Genomic DNA, 22,741 nt, shown 5'->3' on the forward strand with positions numbered 1-22,741 from the left:
ATTGCTTTTTCTTGTTTATATTAACGACTTGCCATCTCTTACTAATCACAAGATGACGCTTTTTGCTGATGACTGTTCTATAGTAGTACAAGAGAAAGATACCCAAAATTATGAGAATGAAATCAACCAAGTCTTTAATGATGTAAACTTGTGGCTAGTTAATAATAATCTAAAAGTTAATCTACTTAAGACAAAATTTATGGAATTTTATGCACAACAAGGTAAACCGAGGAATGTAAATATAAACTATGATGGTCATGCGATTGAATGTGTGTCATCAATTCGTTTCTTAGGTGTTATTTTAGATTGCCACACCAACTGGAAAGACCATACTGAAATGCTGATTGATAAATTGAACAGGTTTATATTTGCCCTGCGAAGGCTCTCTCAACTTTCGTCACAAAAACTGCACTCTTAGCATTTAATGGACATGTAATGTCCAATTTGCGCTATGGTCTATTACTTTGGGGTAACTGTAGTAATATGCAAAAAGTATTTCTGCTACAAAAGAAATGTATACGGACTATATGTGGTGTCCATCAAACAGAACCCTGTCGACCTCTTTTCAATAAATTAAAAGTGATGACGCTACCCTCATTATACATTTATGAGATAAGTTTATATGTCAAACACAATATAGGTTTATTTAGAAATAAGGCAACTACCACAATATATCCGTCTCGAAACGGCACTGATCTATGCTATCCGTTCCACCCAAAGACAGCATTCTTTGCAAACAATGTGTTATGTATGTCTATAAAAATATTTAATAATCTACCCGTAGAGATAAGAAACTCTGACATGCCTGAATTTAAAAACAAACTATATAAATTTTGCTTGGATAAGTGTTATTATAGAATCGACGAATATTTGACATGTGTAAATAATGAATATATATTTTTTTTTTCAATTTATTTGGGACAAAAAACAGTAACACACAGGGTTCAAACACAGAAATAGAGTACAAAGGATAATAAAGTGTGAGACCAACAACATCGTCCACAGATTACTAGATTACCTACTGATAAATCTACAATGTATATAGCGCAAGGTAACAATATAAATCATGTATGTAAAAATTGTAAAAGTAAAATTAACAAAGATAAGATTACAAAATAGGTTTGTGGATGCAATTACAAATTCATATTGGCAGAAGTAGTCTTATACAGATTAATGAGCGAGTAAACAGTTAAATAAAACAGCATGGCCCATGGGAGCAACTTTTAATTATGTTTTTTTTGAAGCAATTGAATCAATTTTTTTTTTATACACATTATCAGAGAACATGAAAATATCAATATCATTAAAATACAAATTGTAACATTTAACCAGCCTGTATAGGGGATCTCGTTCTCCAGCGTGGGTGCGGCAGCGCGAGTCTGCAAACAGCTGGTGCTTACGTGCAGCGCGCTCCCGCGCCCTCGTCGGTACGCGGTAGCAAATAGTCCCGCTCAGGCTTGGACAGTCAAATTTGTTATGACATAGATTATAAAGGACCATCGCGTCCAGAAGGAGGCGTCGGTTTTGTAAGTTGAGTAATTTGTACTTATCAAGAAGCTGTTGGTAACTTAAACGCGATCGGCAACATCGGAACTGCATGGCACGCAAGAATTTCTTTTGAACAGTCTCTATTGAGCTTTTGTACTTATCATAGAAAGGATTCCATATTGACACGGCATATTCTATTTGTGACCTAACCAGCGACTTATATAAATAGAGGTAAGTTGAGGGTTGTTTAAAATCCGTACCGAGACGCATGATAAAACCGTACATTTTATACGCTTTACCGATGATATGACTGATATGACAATCTAAATGTAGTTTTGAGTCTAAATTGACACCAAGATCTTTTATTACCGAGACTTTTTCTTTTTTTTTTTTTTTACCGAGACTTTTTCGAGAGCCGATCCGCTAAGGGTGTATATATATGAATATATATATGATAAGTAATGGAAAATAATGATGATGGATAATAATTATAATATATTGTATATCGAGGACATAAATTAATTAGTATGTGAGTTATTATTGTTCTATAACTTTTTATATGTATATACTTAGTTATAGTACCTAGTTAATAAGGAAAGTTTGCATGCTTCTTTAAGTAAATGTACGCACTTAAATCACCTACTGTCCAACTATGTTTACCACTACATTTTTGCAAATAAATATCTTTATCTTTATCTTTAAAACGCGATTGCTACGGGGATTATAGGCGGATGCTATGGGGATGATACGCGGTTACTACGGGCACTAAACCCGTTATGTACGGATATGAAACAATGTGGACACGGTGTAGTGGGCATAGTAGTCCGTATCGCGCTACATTCCGTGCCTGATACGTTCACAGCACGGTCATGGCCGCCTGGACCCTAAAGGTAGAGACCCTAAAGAAACCTTTACGGTCCTAGCTACATTGGTTGTTCAATACTTACGCTATAGAATTTCCTATTTATCAAAAACCCTAAATGGCATAACAATTCTGTGTGGTGACTGTATACATATACACATTCAGGTCCACTATTTGAATATTTAGACTTAGATTAGGTACCAAATTATCTATTTTATTGAAGCCGCTTCGTATGTTTTCAGTTACAAATTAGGTATGCTAGTAATTTATTTTTTAAATTTATGCAATGAAGATTACTTTTATTGCATTATAAATGTATAATTCCTTTGATGTCATTCTAAATCAATCTTAAGATTTGAGTTCTCTAACAATTCTCAAAATTAATATTTTAACGCCTTTATATACCGCCTTATAAGCCTTACAAAATTTTTCACAGCTGTCAATTCCATACACTTTCCACACACCTTAAAAAGCGAAATTGTATTTAGATGTCAGTTGTCATCGTACTCAAGCATATAAGCAAATATAAGCATTGTAAGAAACTAAGAACATTATTTGTGACGTAATTTTCAACTATAAGGTACTACATTGGCAGCGTCGATTCGTGGTTGATTTTAAATTGAAGCTACATATATGGAAGAAATAGCGTCTTAGGGGCTGTCCATAAATTACGTCATCGATTTTTGACGATTTTTGACCCCCCCCCCCCCCCTATAATCATCCAAAAATCATGCTTCAAATGACCCCATTTCCTCCTACTTCATGCTACCGTCATCCGATGTCCAGACCCCCCCCCCCTAATTTGAAATGACGTAATTTATGAATAGCCCCTTATTGTCAACCGACAATAAAGGGGCCCACTGATTAACAGTCCGCCGGACCTGTCAAAATTTTGTTCTAACTGACAGGCCGATACCTTCCGGCGGACTGTTAATCAGTGGGCCCCTTAAGTACCCTTTTGGTTGAAAACGGCACATTAATGTGGTAAATGTTCGTAGGTACTAACTAAAAATACAGATATTAATTATTTTGCGAAACAGCAAGCCTATTAAAATTGATTTATATAACCATAATTCTATGATAGTCATCGTTTAATACAACAAAATTGTATCATCAATACACCTTACAAAACAAAGTCCCCCGCCACGACTGTCTGTTAATTTGTGTGTTAGTATGTTTGTTCGCGATAAACTCAAAAACTACTGAATGGATTTTCATGTGGTTTTCACTTATCAATAGAGTGATTCTTGAGGAAGGTTTAGGTGTATAATTTGTTAACCCGTGCAAAGCCGCATTCATGCAACTATTTCTTGGCCTTTAGAAATACGCAAGAGTAATGTCCCAGTCCTTTTAAAATCGAAAGAAAAATATAAAAGACATGACGATTGTTCGAGCTTTTAAGAAATTGAATGAATTCCCTTCAGTAACTCTTTCCCCAAAGAATGCTTATCTTAATTGTCTTAAATATATTGGACTTTTAAAAACTTTTGTTAAATATTTTTGTTTATCCTTTGCCGTTGGAAACATAATGATTTATTTTTGTAACAACTACTTAATGTAATTTCTTGTAAGTTTGGGTTTTTTATTTGTTTGTATTTAATAAGCATATTTAACGAAGTCCTACTTAATTATTACTATTTGTTTCTAGCAAATTACATTTATAGTAGAGATGCAACGGATAGTTGTTTGGCCGGATACCGGATACCGGATATTCGGCCTGACCATCGGCCGAATATCCGGTATCCGGCCGCCGAATATTCGGCCGGCGGAACTATACCTACATTTCGGTTTTTCAGGTGCGCATTGTGCAGGTTTGACCTGTTTCCTAATGAACGTTCGCGCGGACACGTTTCTAGGTTCGAAATGAGTGCGCGTGTAAGTCAGTGGAATGTTTAAATTGTTTTAAACTAATTAACAAGTACGATTATGGTCGTTACAGTTTCTTAAATCCAATTTGTTTACTCCTAAATCAAGCACTGTTACTTATCCGGTATCCGGCCAGATAATAGGCCACTATCCGGTATCCGGCTGGACATCAAAATAATGGCCGGATAGGCCGGATACCGGATAGTAACCGAATATCCGGTGCATCTCTAATTTATAGATTTATTCGCTTTACATGTACCTATACATTTTCTATGATTTCGCTTTTTACTGATTTGAATCAAAAATGCTGTTACGCTTGCTGATATAATTGTTTGAAATAAACAAACGGGGGTATTTTTTCCTATTTACCTACTTCCGGGTACAATGTCATTTATAGATATTATCTATCTTATCTTATACCTTTAAACGAGAAATTCTTGTATATATATATATATATATATATATATATATATATATATATGTATATGTATATATATATATATATATATATATATTTTATATTTCGGGGATCTAAATTTGTTATATGGGGTTTTTCGGGGGTGAAAAATCGATCTAGCTTTGGTAATATAATATCGAAAAAGTTTGGCTATTATAATGAAATGTTTAGAGCCACCCTATCTTTACTATGCTATGTCCTAAAAATAGATAAAACCTAAGGTTATATAACAAAAGTTAATTCCTTCATTTAATGCACCATTAATTTGAATTACATGTTAAATCGTAAACATGCTCGTAATTAAGACCAATTAATTAATAGATTTAACGGTGTTGTTAAATTTGGTTAATTGTTAATTAACTTTCTTGGCCTAATTCTTAGTCAAGCTGAAGCTGTACCAAGTCTTGAAATTATGGTTTTGGTAGTGTTATTTTACATAATTTTACCAAAAAACTTGTTATGTTCCTATAGTTTGTTTATTTTAGCATTAGTAATAAGGTAAACAATCTTGATGTGTCTTTTAATTGATAAACACGTTTTATAAATAAGTCACGGCAAATTATAACAATTATGAATCTAATGCGATCATTTACATAAATTCTGCTCCTTTCATAAGTAATAATAGTTACCGATTTTAAAAAGCGTTTTTCAATTAAAAGACATGTCAAGATCGCTTACCTTCTTTCTAATGCTAAAAAAACGAACTATAGCTTTGTACGGAGCACTAAAATGTGTCAGGATGACAGATGCTACGAAAAGTCACGTGACATGTCATAGGTCATAGTCATGTTCATAGGTAAGTATATTATTTAAATTTCGATTGGCGTTTTCTGTCAACGATTGTCATCTCTAGCTCCTCTGAGCTTAGTTTTGTGCGTTTATCCTCATTACGTACATTTCATTGCATATTGTAGGTAAGTAATTTTTTTTAAATAGCCCGTTAGTGTCCCACTCAAGGCCTGTTCACTTCCTAAGAAAGTTATGTCCCCAAATAATTGCGCATGTGTGCGCCTTAATCTTCTATGTGTGCGTTGGCCTCCGGGAAAAAGTTGCGAGTAATAAAAATAAAAACATTTTTCTACAGCAACATTGCTCCCAACTCTGATTTAAATTATCACGAATTTTATACAATATTAATCATAAAACGGGACTTAAAACGCTTAAAACTTAATTACATGCGATTAAGTTTTATAATGAATATTTGCTTCCAACTGTCTTTATCAATGTTCATAAAATATATGGAGGGTAGGTACGTCTACCCACCATAATAAAAAATATATTTGTCAATGACTCTGTCCAACTGCTGTGGTTAAAGTTCATAACGAAAATTTTATTTATTAACTCTTTAAATAATACATACAACGTGTACCGCTACGTACCACTTAAGACTGTAAGTCTGTACCTACATGGATTACAGCAATGCACATAGAAAATGTGCTAAATGCGGAGCAACGGCTGTTGAAGCAGCCAGAGTGAAATTTACAACTTTAGTGGGTTCAGAAGGAACCGAGTCATAACGCATCTGGAAAGCGTATTAATTAACCGTGAAGAAATGTATGAATACAAGTTGGAAATCTGTGTAAAATGCCGTATGTAAAGTGTGGTGTATCTGTGTGTAAAGTGTAATAGGTAGGCATGCCTAATGTTATTTGTATAAAAGGTACTGAAAACTTTGTGAATGCGCTTTATTAATGTCTATTTTTTTATTAAGTTGCCAGTTGCCAGTTTTCAGTGTATATTTTTATATGTAAAACATTTTTTAATAAATAATATATATAATGTTATAAACATAAACATGCCTTTTATTTAAATCAATTGATAATACCACAAACAAGGGGTAATATTTGCATCTTGCATATATTTCGTGATATGAAGATAACAAATATGTTTATCAACAGAATTACTACCTACCAATACCCGCCAGGCTAAACCGGTTGTCAACTTTAGTTCCATTGGTACACAAAGACGGCGCCACTAGTATAAACGTATAAACGGTTGGGGACATTTTTTTGTATGGAGTTACCGTTCTTCTCCTAGTGAGTATTATATTCTTTGGTCCCACTGCTAGGCAAAGGCCTCTCCCCTTGATCTCCACAACTCCTTTTGTTGTGCTTTTTCCGGCCAGTTACTGATGAAGGTGTCTAAGTCGTCCCGCCATCTCCGTCTGGGCCTGCCACGTCCGCGCTTCTTTTGCGGCATCCACCACCAAGTCTTGGTGGCTATACTAGCCCACCTATCCGGAATTCCGGATTCCGGATGCATGCGGCACACGTGACCCGCCCAGTCCCACTTCAGCCCCGTCTTCCCCTAATTATAAATACCTTTTATAATTCGCGGAGGCGACATTTTAAAAACCAAAACCCAAATTGCCAATCTACCTTAACTTATATTTAGACTAAATTACCTTGCATGTATAAATACCCTAATTCGCGCATAACTCCACAGGTAAAGTCGCGAAGTCAAATTGCCCACGTCTTGGTTTCTCGTTACGGCGCTGCCAACCGTGAAAATAATATCCGACGACGTTGGAATACGGCCTTTGAGTTGGCGGCATTGATCAAAATTTCAAATTTAGTTCGTTTTAATGTAGTTTTAAACCGAGTTCCGAAAAACGAGTGGATTCTTGGGATTTGGCCAGTCGTTAAATTGTGCAGCTCATAGCTTAATAAAAAAATTTTGGGTCATGTAAGGGAGCGATGCATAACTGCTTCAGTGCTTCTGGTACCTACATACATTATTTAAGTTTACATTTGGCGTTTCCAACCAAAATTTTGATAAGAATGTCATCTTGGCTAAGCTCCTGGTAGCCATCATTGGGAATTTTGATTTTCGCGGCAACCGTCCAAAGTAGTATAAATACTATGCTGTAATAAATATAAAAAACTTCCAAAGAAGATTATTTTCAAACAAGATCGGCTTAATTTTTCTACAAAAGTCTTCTGTTCATATTGGGTAGTTTTGGTTTTACATGAATAACCAAATAAAATGTTCCTCGTCGCATTGAAACATGTTATTTCCGGTGAAATTGGCTAAACATGTATTTTATTGCATAAAATAAAAGCACATTAACCAGATTTACAAGATTGCGCCGTGTTTCCGTCAAATTCGCCCGTCTAGCAACCCTTTGAGGGGAAAATTGCTCTCAACAGGTATAGTGATGTGCTGGTATCAAACTTAAGTTTATCTAATCTTTATCTTTTAAGTTTGCAACCATTTTTATTATTTGTTAGGTTAGCATTGGACGACCGGTCTGGCCTTGTAGGTAGGACCCTGTCTATGAAGCCGATGGTCCCGGGTTCGAATACCGGTAAGGGCATTTATTTGTGTGATGAGACAGATATTTGTTCAAGAGTCATGGTTGTTTTCTATGTATATAAGTATTTCTATATTATATATATTGTTGTCTAAGTACCTACCCACAACACAAGCCTTCATGAGCTTACCGTGGGGCTTAGTCAATTCATGTAAAAATGTCTTATGGTAATTTTTATTTAGTATTATTTATTTAGCATCTCTTTTATGGCATTATTTAAAAAAATCTGAGTATAATCCTCGCTTACGCCTGATAGAGAAAATTATTATACATTGCCAAGAAAAGGGCAGTCTTGAAGCGAAACATTTATTTCATAAAATTTCATTTTGACCCTTGGAAAGCCTTTACACCTCCAAATCTCATAATTGTATTAGTATTTTCACTGACGTCAAAGATCCTTTACATCTCCAAATTTAATTACAAGAGAGAGACTTTTACTAACGCCGTGTCAAAAAATAACTACCCATGCTTACAGATGTGCAAGATGCGGAAAATTTAAAAAAAGTTGAAGATTTAAGTTTCGTAAATGTTAAATATTGTTTTCCTTTTTTATTATGCCACATTACCTACTGATTTCAGATCCTCGTTGATTTTTTTTTTTTCATTTTGATTGACATCTGTACCTACATACAATTGATATATAAGTTTCGATTGGCGTTTTCTATTATAGATTATCACTTGTCTAGGCCCCCAGTTCATTAAATTAATCAACACTTATTTATGGTTGCACTTATCAGGTATAATATTATACCCCTTTTCTTCATACTAACGCGCGGTGTCAGAAAGTAACGTACCTAAGCTTTATCCAGTCATGCGTCAGAACATTTTCGTATCAATACTCGATAGATTTTTTCCAGAGCTAGTACATAATGTTATTCATTATTATTGAGTCTATCTAGCGTAGTTTATTGTTAAAAGTGTTATTAAAGTGTAAAATTGTATTTATGTCTAAGACAACTTACCAATATTGTACGCCTTTTAAGGGGCTATTCGTAAATTACGTCATTTCAAATTAGGGGGGGGGGGTCTGGACATCGGATGATGGTAGCATGACGTAGGAGGAAACGGGGTCATTCGAAGCATGATTGAATTATTTTAGGGAGGGGGGGTCGAAAATCATCAAAAATCGATGAAGTAATTTATGGACAGCCCCTAAGGCAGGATATGGAGAGCATCAATAATTTGTACTTACTACCTTTGTAAACCCCACCCATAACCATACAATAAATATTTTTTGATTTTTTGATTTTTGATAGACGGTGACGGTACGTCCCTACGGACGATTTGCCGCGAGAACAATGGTGCCGATTCGCAATCACGATTGTTTTCACCGGCGGGCCAATTTTAGCTTAGAGAGGATTTGGACACAGCTCGGAGCTGATAACTTGGAAACTTGCTGAAATCATGGTTCAAACTTACACAGATTGATTCGGTCAAATTGTGTTTTTTGAAAAACAAATTATAGCCAGCATTCAATCAATGTAGTACGATACCTTTGGGTATGGTGCTTTACGCACACTAGTGTCCCATCCCCTCTCCCTGACGCAACCCCCCCTTTTAGCATGAAATATGTCCCGGTTGACGGTTTTTTTAAGTTTTGAGAAATGTATTAGAGTAAGGAATAAAGTGTCAATGAAATAAATAATCACTGTTAAAGGTTATATATTCTTTTTTTTGATATGACGCACTATATTCATGTTATGGCTAGATGAACTTCGACAAAATTTAACCGTTGAAAAACTTGTTGAAGTTCAATATAACATAGTTTACATAGTACGTGATAGTACTGAAAGAAATCTTACACGGACAATAATTTCGCAAGCTTATTCTCCGTATAAGATTTCTTTCAGTACTATCACGTACTATGTTATATTAAACTTCAACAAGTTAATACATGAATATGGTGAGTCTTACCAAAAAGTTGCATAAAACCTTTTTTGTTTTAAATTTATTAAGGATTATTTCTTACCTTGACACTTTATTCCTAGCTCTAATACTTTTATCAAAAATAAAAAAAACCGGCAATTAATTCATGCTAAAAGGGGGGGGTTGCGTCAGGGGGAGGGGATGGGACACTAGTGTGCGTAAATCACCATACCCAAAGGTATCATATTACATTCATTGAATGCTGGCTATAATTTGTTTGTCTTCCCCATACATTAGAACACAACTTGACCGAATCAAGATAACGGGACCGGACTTATGGTTTTATAGCTTTTATATACTAAATCAAAGTCAAAATATTCTTTATTATACAAGTAGGTTTAACCACAAACACTTGTAACAATTTTGTAAACTACGTTTTAGACGTATGTTTGTGATTGTTTTCTATCGAACGAAAGTCAAATAATTAAGATTCGAATCGATCGAAGATTTTACTTACTATAATTTTTCTAGAGAAAAAATCCTCAACATTTCTAATAAATTCTTTGGCAACCGTATTGTGATCTAAAAAAGCGGTACGATTTTTCTACAACCCCGGTCTCTGAACCTGCGGTACGGGGAGGGGGGGGGGGGGCTTTATTGACCACCGTTTCGGTAACTATACTCTGTATCTTTAGGTATTTAAATAAAAGTAAACAAAATCTACCCTCAAATGGCTCCTTTAGCCAGTTGAGGGTAGACGAAAACATTACATGATCAAATAATGTAGGTTAAAGTCAGGTTGTTCATTGACAAATCCAGGCAGTTTTGTATTTGGTTGGTGAACCAATAAATGTTAAAACTACCCGAAAATGTACAAATTGTTTGATTACCTTTATTTAAATACTACCTAAAGATACAGACCATAGGCCTTTAGCCTTTAGCCTGCTTGTCAGTTTGTCAAGTACCTGCCGGTTTGACGAAGTACGTAATTCATTTAGCGGTAAGTTTAGCGGCAAACTGGAGAGCTAAGCACATATCGAGCCGGTTGTTAACGTTGGAACACCGGGCTATTTATAACGGACGGTTAATTTTGGATAATTAGTGATGGGGAAAAGTCAGCAGCAGAAGTATAGGTCTACCACAATTCTCAGGTGCTTGTTAAAGTAGCTATATTTTCTGATATAGCCAGGGGTTTTGGGATGTAAACTAATTTGTCATATTTTTACTTAAATACTTAAACTAATTTACATACTTAATACAAATCAGTTTCTTACTTTTTGAATTTTTAACAGGCAGAAACGTCTGCGAACGATGCTCAGATGGCAGAGCGCTGGAGTATCGATCCAGAGGCCGTGAGTTCAAGTCTCACCCAAGACAGTAATTTTTCCACTTTTAAGTTTCTTACTTTGTCAGTCAGTTATTAATTGTTTAGAAATTATACCGGGTGGAACAGAACTAAGGACTTTTATGCTAACGGGGAATTGTTTAGGCGACGTACTTTATTTTTCACTTATTATTCAACCTAATATTTCTAACAGTTTGTGAGATACAGTTTGTTAAACATTAGTGCGAAACTCTGCATGTTTCAACCCTAGCAAGTAGATCCGAGAATCGAATGTAAAGTCAGGTTATGAGCCCATCTACGTGCACACTAGGCACTGCTAAATAATCGTGATTATTTCAATTTAACGACAGGTATTGAAAAAAGGGGGCCGCTACGTACTGTATTTTGTATTTAAGTACCTTTTAAATACATCAAACTAGTTTTTATGTTGCTGGTTTCGTCGATCTATGAACTCAGAACAAAAACGGCCGTTTTAACTTTGGATGCATAGATTGACAAATCCAGCAACATAAAAACTGTGTCCATTTAAAAAGCTATGCTAGTTATAAGTATTATGTTATAACCCAGTACTATGGTAAGAAGTTCATATTTATAGTTCTACATTTAGCATTTTTTAGCTACACTTAGGAATATAAAATCACACCGACAATCACCGATATCTCAAAATATTCTAAATTAATATATTGATTATGCAATTAATAATAAGTTATGGGATTATTCTATATCTCCGTGATAATGGGTGGGTTGTGATAACAAAGAGAATAGAATGTTTCGTGGTAATGCTATAAATAACTAGAGCAATTTAAAGTAATAGTCCGGCCTACTATTTGACAATAGAAAAATGCAGGAACAGTGATATAAATAAAAACTTTTTACAAAAAAAATGAAACCGACTTCAAAAAGGATGAAATAAAATATTATCCTTTTTTATGTCTATGCGTTACCAACTGATATGTTTGAAGTCGGTGGTCAAGCCAAATTTTGAAGCATACCATGACTTTGGTGCGATTCGATAAGGATTTACCTACGTTGGATTGCCTTACACGACGACAATGGACGTACTTTCTGTTGGTACAGTCGACGTTAAAAATATGTTTACACTTTTCGCCTTATTACAAAGGAGTAAGGTGCAAAAGTGTAAACATATCATTGACGTCGACTGGACCTAAGAACACACGGTCAAACCTTCTTGACGCAGTCCGTACCATGTTTGTCGGCACATTAGTGTAAATATAAATGCATTTTTTTGCCGTCGTATTTTTTAAAGAGCATTTCTTACTAATGCTCGAACAGTCTATAGCACGCAAGTGTGGGATTGGGACTGACTTCCCGTCCCTTATCCAGAGGACTACCTTTCAAAATATAAAACAATTCAAGGAATTTACCTGCTTGCCAAATTTCACCTAAAGCGGTTCAGTTGTTTAGCCATGAAAAGGCGACAAAGAGGCAGACAGAATTCTTTACACATTTATAATAGTTATTAGTACAGTTCTAATGGGATTTATAGCCATAAAGCTGATTATTTTTGACTGGTATTGTAACTACTTGGCTTGGCACCGACTTCAAACATATTAGTTGGTAACGCATAGACATAAAAAAGGATAATATTTTATTTCATCCTTCTTGAAGTCGGTTTCATTTTTTTTGTAAAAAGTTTTTATTTAACGCATTGTTAAGAGCGCGACGCCTGAATGAAAAACAAGATCAAGTTTAACACTAAATTCGTGTACCTATTACTTTAGTAAATATGTAATCAGGAATTTTCTCGAGTCCGTGTGGGAAATTATAATTCCTGTCAACTAAATCCATCCGCCCGCCCCGCCACTGACCCAATCCCTCAGCCCCCCGATCACTCAACCTCACAGCACATCAACCCCTGATCCAGGAACCCCTCGATCCTGAACCAGCAACCCTTCAACCGCCATTCCCCGAGCCCTGACCCCTTAACTCCTAACCCTAACCCCCGATCAGTAGCCAGTAGTTATTTTAATCCTTTTCTCAAAATCTGGGGGTACAGCCGTGCCCCCGCTAAAACGAGACAAAGGGCAAATGGCAGTGCATATCTTTTCTCGGCACGTTTCGACGTATTTTCGAACCCTCGTAGTTTCGGTTTGGATAATCCTAGAGAGCTGAAATTTTTTGTATACCATGTTACCATTTCTTATAAAGAAAATAAGAAATATATATATTATGTCATATAGTAGAAGAGCCGGCCGCAAAATTTCTAACCGACATGATACCACGATGAAATGCACAATGGTTTCCCATAGTGATGCTAAGTCCGAATTCGATAGTCTGCCACGGCGGAAATTGCCGAAAGTACGAAAAATAAGGCCACTTCCGGTGCGAAAAAAGGGGGCTGATTTAACCCATCTGATACCATGAAAAACCTTGGCAGACTTATATATTCCTGAAATGGGGGTTCATAACTACCGACTGGAATTGGTTTCATGGTGGTATCAGATGGGTTAGTGTATGGTAACCGATGGTCATCTTGCTAATAATCTCGTCTGCCAAGGTGTTTCGGCAGGAAAAGCCTTGGCAGACTTATATATTCCTGAAGTGGGGGTTCATACCTACCGACTGGAATTGGTTTCATGGTGGTATCAGATGGGTTGATGTAGGGTAACTGATGTACACCTTGCTAACATAATCTCGTCTGCCAAGGTGTTTCGACAGGAAAAGCCCTGGCAGACTTATATATTCCTGAAATGAGGGTTCATACCTACCGACTGGAATTGGTTTCATCGTGGTATCAGATGGGTTAGTGTACGGTAACAGATGATCATCTTGCTTATAATCTCGTCTGCCAAGGTGTTTCGGCAGGAAAAACCTTGGCAGACTTATATATTCCTAAAATGGGGGTTCATACCTACCGACTGGAATTGTTTTCATGGTGGTATCAGATGGGTTAGTGTAGGGTAACCGATGGTGATCTTGCTCACATAATCTCGACTGCCAAGGTGTTTCGGCAGGAAAAGCCTTGGCAGACTTATACATTCCTGACATGAGGGTTCATACCTACCGACTGGAATTGGTTTCATGGTGATATCAGATGGGTTAAATTAGGGGTCCCGGTGGCCACCTTTGAGAGCGTCCGCCAAGCACTTCCGGCAAAAAAAATACTGGCAGACTTCGCTTTTGTGTGTCTACATGTAAATTTCTAACTGCTGCCATAACTATTATTTCGGTATCAGATGGGTTAAATCAGCCCTCTTTTTTCGCACCGGAAGTGGCCTTCTTTTTCGTACTTTCGGCAAGTTCCGCCGTGGCAGACTATCGAATTCGGACTTAGCATCACTTTTATGGGAAACCACTGTGCATTTCATCGTGGTATCAAGTCGGTTAGAAAATTTGCGGCCGGCTCTTCTACTAATAGGGCAATCGTACACAAATCTATCTTGTTATTACCTTATATACGTACCTATTGTAAGTATTTCTTAGTTGGACCATTTTTTCATATTGTGTAGGTCCTGTATCTCACAATTTTTATTAATTTGACGGGCAGAAAATATGTGTCCCAACTTCCCAAAATTATTCTTCCGATACCGTTTCCATTTTTCATACATTATTACATGTCAGAATCGGAATGGACAGTACGAAAAATGCATTATAGGGGCACTTTTTTCAACATAAAAACTCTCGATATTGGTTTGTAAATATTTACAACAATTGATATTAGAGGGATAATGTTTCTTCTAAAAGTCGGAAGCGTGATGAAGTAGCAATCGGACAGATTTTTATGGAGTATGCGCTCTTTAAATATTGAATTTCAAGTTTATTTTACTGTTATTATCATAATATTCGTTCCTGGGTTACCTATGGACGTTTTCTATGTACGGGTATATTTTTTTCAACTTGGGTGTTCCAGGGTTATCCAACTAACTCAGAGTTAAGTAACCGTCCTAATACAGTATACAGTTTAACCCAGTATAAACGGTTTACTCCGAGTTTGATACCTAACCCTGGAACTTGCGTGGCCTTGGGCCTAAAGTTCAATTTTTTTTGTGGTTTCACGGTTCCTGTTTGCAAAACTACGTTTTATTAGTCTTGTAGGGCTCCCTAGAAGTTTTTTTTTTCACCGTAAACCAGAACCCACTAAACCCTCCCCTACCCTCCTGGTTTAAAGCCAAACGCACCTAAAGACAGACCGATATAAGTCTGCAACGATGTTGACACCACACGCAGTGCAAACCTTACCTCGATCTAACTCTACCACGATTTACCCGTAAGTTAATTAAGTAAATTAAAAGTTTACTATAGAAAAACTTAAAGAAAGGACTGACAAGTTTAAGTTGCTTGCAGTTAATCTTAAACTTGCAAGATTCTTGGCGACTTTTGCGGTTTTAGATTACTTAGTTAAGTTCAAGGAAAAATAATACGAAAGCTATATTTAGCTGCTTGCTTTTTAAAGTTGTAGTTTTACATCCCAGATATGAAATTAACAGTTCGATTCCCTCAATGGCCCCTCAAAGGGATTTAACGGCCTCCTAGTGACCCTACCTACGAAGCAGGAAGGTCCCGGGTTCGAATCCTGGTACCTAAGGGCATTTATTTGTGTGTTTATAACAAATATTTGTTTCTGAGTTATGGATGTTTTCTACGTATATAAGTATTATATATATCGTCGTTTAGTGCCCACAACACAAGCCTAATTGAGCTTACTGTGGACTAGGTCGATCTGTGTAAAATTTGTCCTATAATATTTCTATTTCTTAATGGCCTCAATTTATTTCAACAGTCATTCCTCGTCCTTCGACCTGCCTACCTTACAAAATGTTGTAGGTAAAATTTTTTTGACAATACATTCATAACTAGAGTCTGTGCGGAAAGAGAAGAGTCATAGAATGTCTTGGTTCCCTTAAATTCCACGACTCTTGTCTTTCACACAGCCTGTACTTCATTCACTCGTTCTATTTTTTGGTACGTAACATAGGTATCAGATTCAGATATAAATATAAATAATATATACAGGGTGGCTAAAAATAACTGCATACCCCTTAACCAGGGAGGTTTTGGGATTATACTGAGCAACTTTTACTATGGGACCAACCCCGAAATCGCGAAAAAAATATGTCTGTTCCATACATTTTGGCTGGTCCATTTTCTATGGGAGAGTAAATTTTTTTTCACAATTTCGGGGTTGGTCCCACAGTAAAAGTTGCTCAGTATACCTAATCCCAAAACTTCCCTGACAACGGGAATGCAGTTATTTATTAGCCGCCGTGTTTAGATCCGTAGGTACCGATTGAGGAGAGTCTTTTCAAAAGGGCTTATTTCTCTATGGATACAAAAATAAGTCGTTTTCAAAAGACACCTCTCGATTATTCTGATAGCATGTTAAATTAAATAAAGGCATATACCAATACGCCAAAATAAAAATAACTTGCCTATTTACCCAACAATAACTATTGATTATCTACATAAACATATGACTATATGAGAATTATATTGTTACGTCATCAGCGTCATCGTATTTAGGCACACGTCTTTTAAAACGACATAACCGTCACGACCGGGCATGGCGCTTACGCCCTTTATCTCAACGTATCAAATATGTGCCAACTTTATTCCAAAATGGCGGACGCTAGTCACGTCCCGATGATCAGCGATCCGGGGAAGTTAACCGTTTCATACTTGATATGCAGGTTGTTTGATGAATACCGAGTTTATTCTATTTATTTTGCATAGGTAGGTAAATATTGGTACGTTGGTTGGATATTTTAGAACTGGCATTTCGTTACATCACAAATAGCTGAAAGATACCTAAGATCGCTTAGGCTGGTATTCAACCTGTCCAATTTCTTTGACCAATGTGCATTGCGTCTCACATTTTGCTTAATGAGAGAGTGAGACGCTATGACATTGGACAAAGAAATTGGTGGAATACCACCCTTAGACAAAACTGTGTTTAAACACGCCGATTTCTTCGTATTTACGCGTGACACGCACACTTTCGTGACTCGAGAGGGCTGAGCGGTGAATGGCTATCCCCAGCGCTATCCGCGATACGCGACCATTGTGCGTGGAAATCGGCTTGTCATGAAGTCACAGTTTTTAACCGACTTCAAAATTCCAAAAGGAAGATGTTCTCACTTGTACCTACCCTAACCGTTACCACAGGGCCGCCGGTTTAAACCAAAACTTTCTACAACACCCCAGGTTTCAAACACGCTTTAATATATAACCTTTCACATTCCAGCACCATGCGACTACTAGTGGCCGCCATCTTGTTCGTGTCGGCCATCTTGTGGAGCGACGGCCTGGAGCTGAGCCCGCGCCCGCGGCGCCCGGAGCGCTTCGACACGGCTGAACAGATCTCCAACTATCTGAAGGAACTGCAGGAATACTATTCTGTGCACGGCCGGGGCCGGTGAGACAGTCTATCATTGACGGGGCCTACTAATGGGGCATGAATGGGCCCAGTACAGCGGTGTGACACCGCTACAACGCGATTGGTTGATGAGTTTGCAACACGCGCGCGATTGGTCGCAAATAGCTGCGTTATACTGCATGATTGGCAATTTTAGTGCACGTAAGGCCCGTCCTGAGATATACGGCAATGCAGTCTATAGTCTTGCATTGTAGTGGATTTAGGGGGGTTAAGGGCTCAAGCCCCGCCACAAACATTTGAGTTCCCTCATGATAAATCGGGTAGGAAGGGGTCGACCAAAATCCTAGATCCGCCACTGGTCTGGCAAGTCAACTTTGTGAGTAGAAAAAGGCGTGAAATTCAAAATTTGCATAGGGGATCGACGTTATCTTCGACTAAAAAATTACGGACGGTCCGGAAAAGGTAGGGAGTGAAACATGTCGAGCGTTTTTCGACTTAAAATACGTGAGTGACCCCGTTCTTAATATATTTAATATGTCTGTGTCTCACGGAAGCTTTATTATTTAAAAAACCGGGCAAGTGCGAGTCGGACTCGCGCACGAAGGGTTCCGTACCATAATGAAAAAACGGCAAAAAAAAAAACGGTCACCCATCCAAGTACTGACCCCGCCCGACGTTGCTTAACTTCGGTCAAAAATCACGTTTGTTGTATGGGAGCCCCACTTAAATCTTTATTTTATTCTGTTTTTATTAGTATTTGTTGTTATAGCGGCAACAGAAATACATCATCTGTGAAAATTTCAACTGTCTAGCTATCACGGTTCGTGAGATACAGCCTGGTGACAGACGGACGGACGGACGGACGGACGGACGGACAGTGGAGTCTTAGTAATAGGGTCCCGTTTTACCCTCTGGGTGCGGAACCCTAAAAATTACCGCTCATAGAGTAGGACCAAAATAATTTGGCAGCGAGCACAGACTCTACTCCTTTACCAATTTACCAACCGCCTGAGATAAGATGGCAAACCATGAAACTAACGTTCACAAGTGTCTTCTCGCGGGTTCCGCTACTCCCCGTGGGATGTCGCTAGTGGCGCATGCTTTTAGTACCTACTCGTACCTACAGTGAGCTACAGATGGCGCTTTTTACAACAATGATAACTTTTCAACATAAAAGTTTGATGAAACCACGTATGAGTCATACGAAGCTAGCCGCCGCCATACAATCGATGTTACGCTCCCATTTTAATATGTGACGTTATCTATGAAAAGGGACCTTATTGTCGATGGCGCTTACGCCATTATTAACGATGCTCCGATATAAATACAATGCCGCGCGACGCTGTGCGGAGTAAGCGCCATGGACAATAAGGTCCCTTTTCATAAATAATGCCCCATATGACGTTCTGAAACAACATGAAACTTGGCATAAACATTCATGTAATATAGCTATGTCAAGTAGTAGTTTTCGTTGCTAGAAAAGTTTTTTTTTTTCAATGACCAAGAAATTACCTACAATTACTATATTTATTGACAGCAAAAATTAATACCAGACATGAGTACCGCAAAATGGGGTGAGTCCCTACTCAAAACTGAAATTCAAACCTCGATAATATTTTATTTTTACACGACTGCCCAAACAAAATAGTTATTTGTACAACAAGAGATCAATGTTTGATATTTCTTCGAGTGCTTATTTTGAGTCCCGTGCAAGCGAAAGATTCTATAATAGATTCACGAGCGTAGCGAGTGAATCTAATTTAGAATCTTGAGCGTAGTAAGGGATTCAAAAGCGCACGAGATGTAAATAACTTTGATCTCGTGTAGTACACAAAATTTTTCACCTCAGCAGCTCGAACAAGGGTACTTTGCTTCTTAAAAACAGTGAGTAAAATGCGATTTTGCTCACTGAGTGAGACAAAATGACATTCAAGTGACCTTTATAGTCAAATGTCATTTCAACATGCGGGGTCTAATACAAGTTCGATATACTTGGGTTCTATTATCTCTCTCCCTCTAGGTATGTTCTCACTGCTTAGGGTGAAAAGAGTATTGTTTTCAGCATTCATGTTTGTATGTAAGTATATATTTCTTTATGTGAGTTTCTTTATTCCACCTTAACTTCTGAATGCCTTAACCGATTTAGACGTATGATACATCATTAGAATCCTTACGTCATCCTGGGTGACATAGGCTATGTGACGTCATTATAAAAACAACATGGCGGAGTTAATACGCCATATTATGCAACCTTTGGAAAAAAAAATCGTGCAAACCTATCGAGTGGGGTATCAAAATGAAGGGCTTTGAAAGCCGATTAATAATACATATGCAACATGTGGATTTAAGTTCAAGTTTAAGAAAGTAAGAATTGACAAAATATGTTAAGAAAAGCTTATCTCATAAAACCAAATATTATTATTGAATGGGGTATTAAAAAGAAGGGGTTTGACCGCTGATCATAAAAAAATATATTTGCTATTTCCTTGGGATTTCTGATCATCAGAGAATAATGTTCTAAGATATCTTTAAATGGGCAAGCCGGTGGGAATCGAGTTCTATGGACGCTTCGCCACTGCCAGACATACACACATGTTAGACATATACACACTTTAACTTTAATGCTTACGAGTATATCTAAATATCGTTTTAAAATAAGAGCGTTACTTCGATTGTATACGAGCGGCTTTTTGGCTCAAATCTAACGTTTTTTTAATTATTTTCACTTAATTAATTAAATAAATAAATAAATATTATAGGACATTTAAAAAAAGTACTTTTTTCTTTCCAGTTACGGCAAAAGACAGATGCACATATCGGACGCGTCGGTAATATTCAAGGAGTTCCCATTCTTTGACCACAGCCTCCAGAACCTGAACGAAGATACAGTATTTAAGGCGCTCGCGTACCAGTAAAATGATGACTGCATTGGAACTTGGCAATATTGCCGGAAATATTGCCGAAACGTTGACAATATAGTCGGAAATATTGCTGAGGTCTTCCTAGAATTGTATATGTTAAATACGTTTCCTTGTATACATTACCGTATTTTTTTCATGGACTTAAACAAGTAAGCATATAGCAAAGATTCTTTCGAAGCATAAATATGATGATTATTTTTGTTGGTAGTATTCCCGATGAGTTTTTTGGAAAGGAAAATATAGTTTGTAATACTATTACTTTAAAAAAATAGAGGCTTGATTTCCTAAGGAATATTGCTAGCAATATTAAATATCTTAACATTGCAGAGGCTAAAAAATTATATTTCGTAAACACATTTTTTTTATATGAGTGTAAAAGAAATAAATTAAATAAATATTCAAAACGGATTTCATGAGCTTTTACTGCTGCAATAATTAAATACAATAAATTAATTAATTATATAATTTGTTAATTTTTAAACCTTTTTGAGAAATAAATTTATTTTAGCATTTGACTAAAAATACGTGTAAAGCTCGATTTCCACCGGCTTGCTTATTTCAATTGTGCTCGTTAACCTTCAGGTCTCTTAAGGCAATTAGGTCAACTTTGCTCCGGGTTGCCCAATGAATAATTCTGATGCTCCTCAAATGATTCATTAGTTATTGCTTTTATCATAATATTTGTTGAATTTTATAATAATTTTAAAACAAAATGTATAAAGCTAGTTTGGCGTTTTAAAGAAAATTTAACAGATGTATAGTTTATTATTTTTTAATAATTTTCTGTAATAATCTATAAATCGACTATTTATTTATTCTAGTCGATTATTATCACCTGTCTAGTCAATTATTATTTTAATAATTCTGATAATTAATCCCTAAACATAATTTACAGGCTGGGTGATAAATTATTTTCAGGGATTCAATCATTATAAAAAAGTAGTGTAAAATATGAACAGTTATGGGTAATTAGTTGTAATTGTATTCCAAAATGCAAAAGTTTCAAAGTTAAAGTTGTTTTATTTATGTAAGGTCAATAAGGGGTAACTGTGGCTGCGGGTTAAGTGTGACTAGCCGTCGCTGCGGGGCTAAGCAAAACTAGAGCATGGACGGAAACTACCGCAATGACCCTATCTTGGATACGAATTGATATAACGGGTAAAGTTGAAAATCACTGATAGATATCCACTTAACCAGAAGCACTTCATATTTAAGCAACAATTAGGCTACTGTACTGCAACGCCTACCAAGACACCACGAGGGGCTACCGCGAAAACCGAAGTTCGCAAATTGCGGGGATCTTTCTCTTTTACTCCAATGAAGATGTAATTAGAGTAACAGAGAAAGATGCCCACAATTTGCGAACTTCGATATTCGCGGTAATAGCTGCTTACTGTTGAGTATTGCTATAGCAGAATATGCTTCTAGTTCTTAAAGCATTTAATAACCGGAGTCGCCTTTAAAAGCTTACCCCTCTGCCGAAAACCTTGCACAATTGTGCACAAGCACAAATAGACATACATTTGACGTGCCCCTCCCGCGCAAAATTCGGCAGACTGTTTTGTACAGAAAATGATAGCCAAGGCGTCTCCAATTACTAAATGCTCGAAGTTCTAGTTTACTAGATATTTTAATTTCAAAATTACCCCGTTTTCGAAGCTACCCCAACACCATGGTTGCCGAGCAAAACTAAACAAGTAAAAGTAAATAAAATAAACTTTATTCTTGACTACCTTTTAGACTAACATACAACCTTGACGCATCGCCCGTTCCAGTGTAGGACATGACAGAGGGCCTGCCGCGAACCACGGTCTTCGTGTTGCCTCCATGTCACACTTACGTACGAATGTATAAGTGCCACAGAGAGGCAGCACGTCGAACGTGGTTCGCGGTAGGCTCTCAGGTTACGGACACGAATAATAAAGAAAGTACGATTTATTGATTCGCAACTGTGTTGTCTTCCACATTTCCCTGCCCACACTCGTTGTCGCTGCAGCACGGGAGAGACTCGATCCTGTCCGTATACCCTTTCATGTTCAAAACATCGATCACCTGCTGATTCAAGTCAACGTCAGGCCGGTAGTGGTCGGAGCATGCCCTTATAGATTTTATAACGCCTTCTTCGACAACCATCTCACCAGCCGAAGCCACTGCGTGACCAGCGAACAGACTGGAGGCCCGCAGAACGGTGTTATGCACATTGGACAGTAAGATTTGACCATCTGCTCCCATAGCGAAGATCGCCGCTCGCCCCGATTGGCCGATGTCAGCTTCCCTCGTGTCCACTAA

General features: G+C 37.1%; 1 protein-coding gene across 1 annotated transcript in view; it reads left to right on the forward strand.

The window, feature by feature from the left end:
• LOC134802846 (pro-neuropeptide Y-like) overlaps positions 1 to 21,465 on the forward strand; it is a 43,561-nt gene extending 22,096 nt beyond the window's left edge. Inside the window, exons 2-3 of the mRNA XM_063775581.1 lie at positions 17,400 to 17,570; positions 20,323 to 21,465. Coding sequence (XP_063631651.1) covers positions 17,404 to 17,570; positions 20,323 to 20,446 — 291 coding nt within the window. The 5' untranslated portion in view covers positions 17,400 to 17,403 and the 3' untranslated portion in view covers positions 20,447 to 21,465. The remainder of the gene's footprint in view (positions 1 to 17,399; positions 17,571 to 20,322) is intronic.
• The last annotated feature ends 1,276 nt before the right edge of the window (positions 21,466 to 22,741 follow it).

Source organism: Cydia splendana, chromosome 25, assembly GCF_910591565.1.
Source record: "Cydia splendana chromosome 25, ilCydSple1.2, whole genome shotgun sequence".
NCBI lineage: Eukaryota > Metazoa > Arthropoda > Insecta > Lepidoptera > Tortricidae > Cydia > Cydia splendana.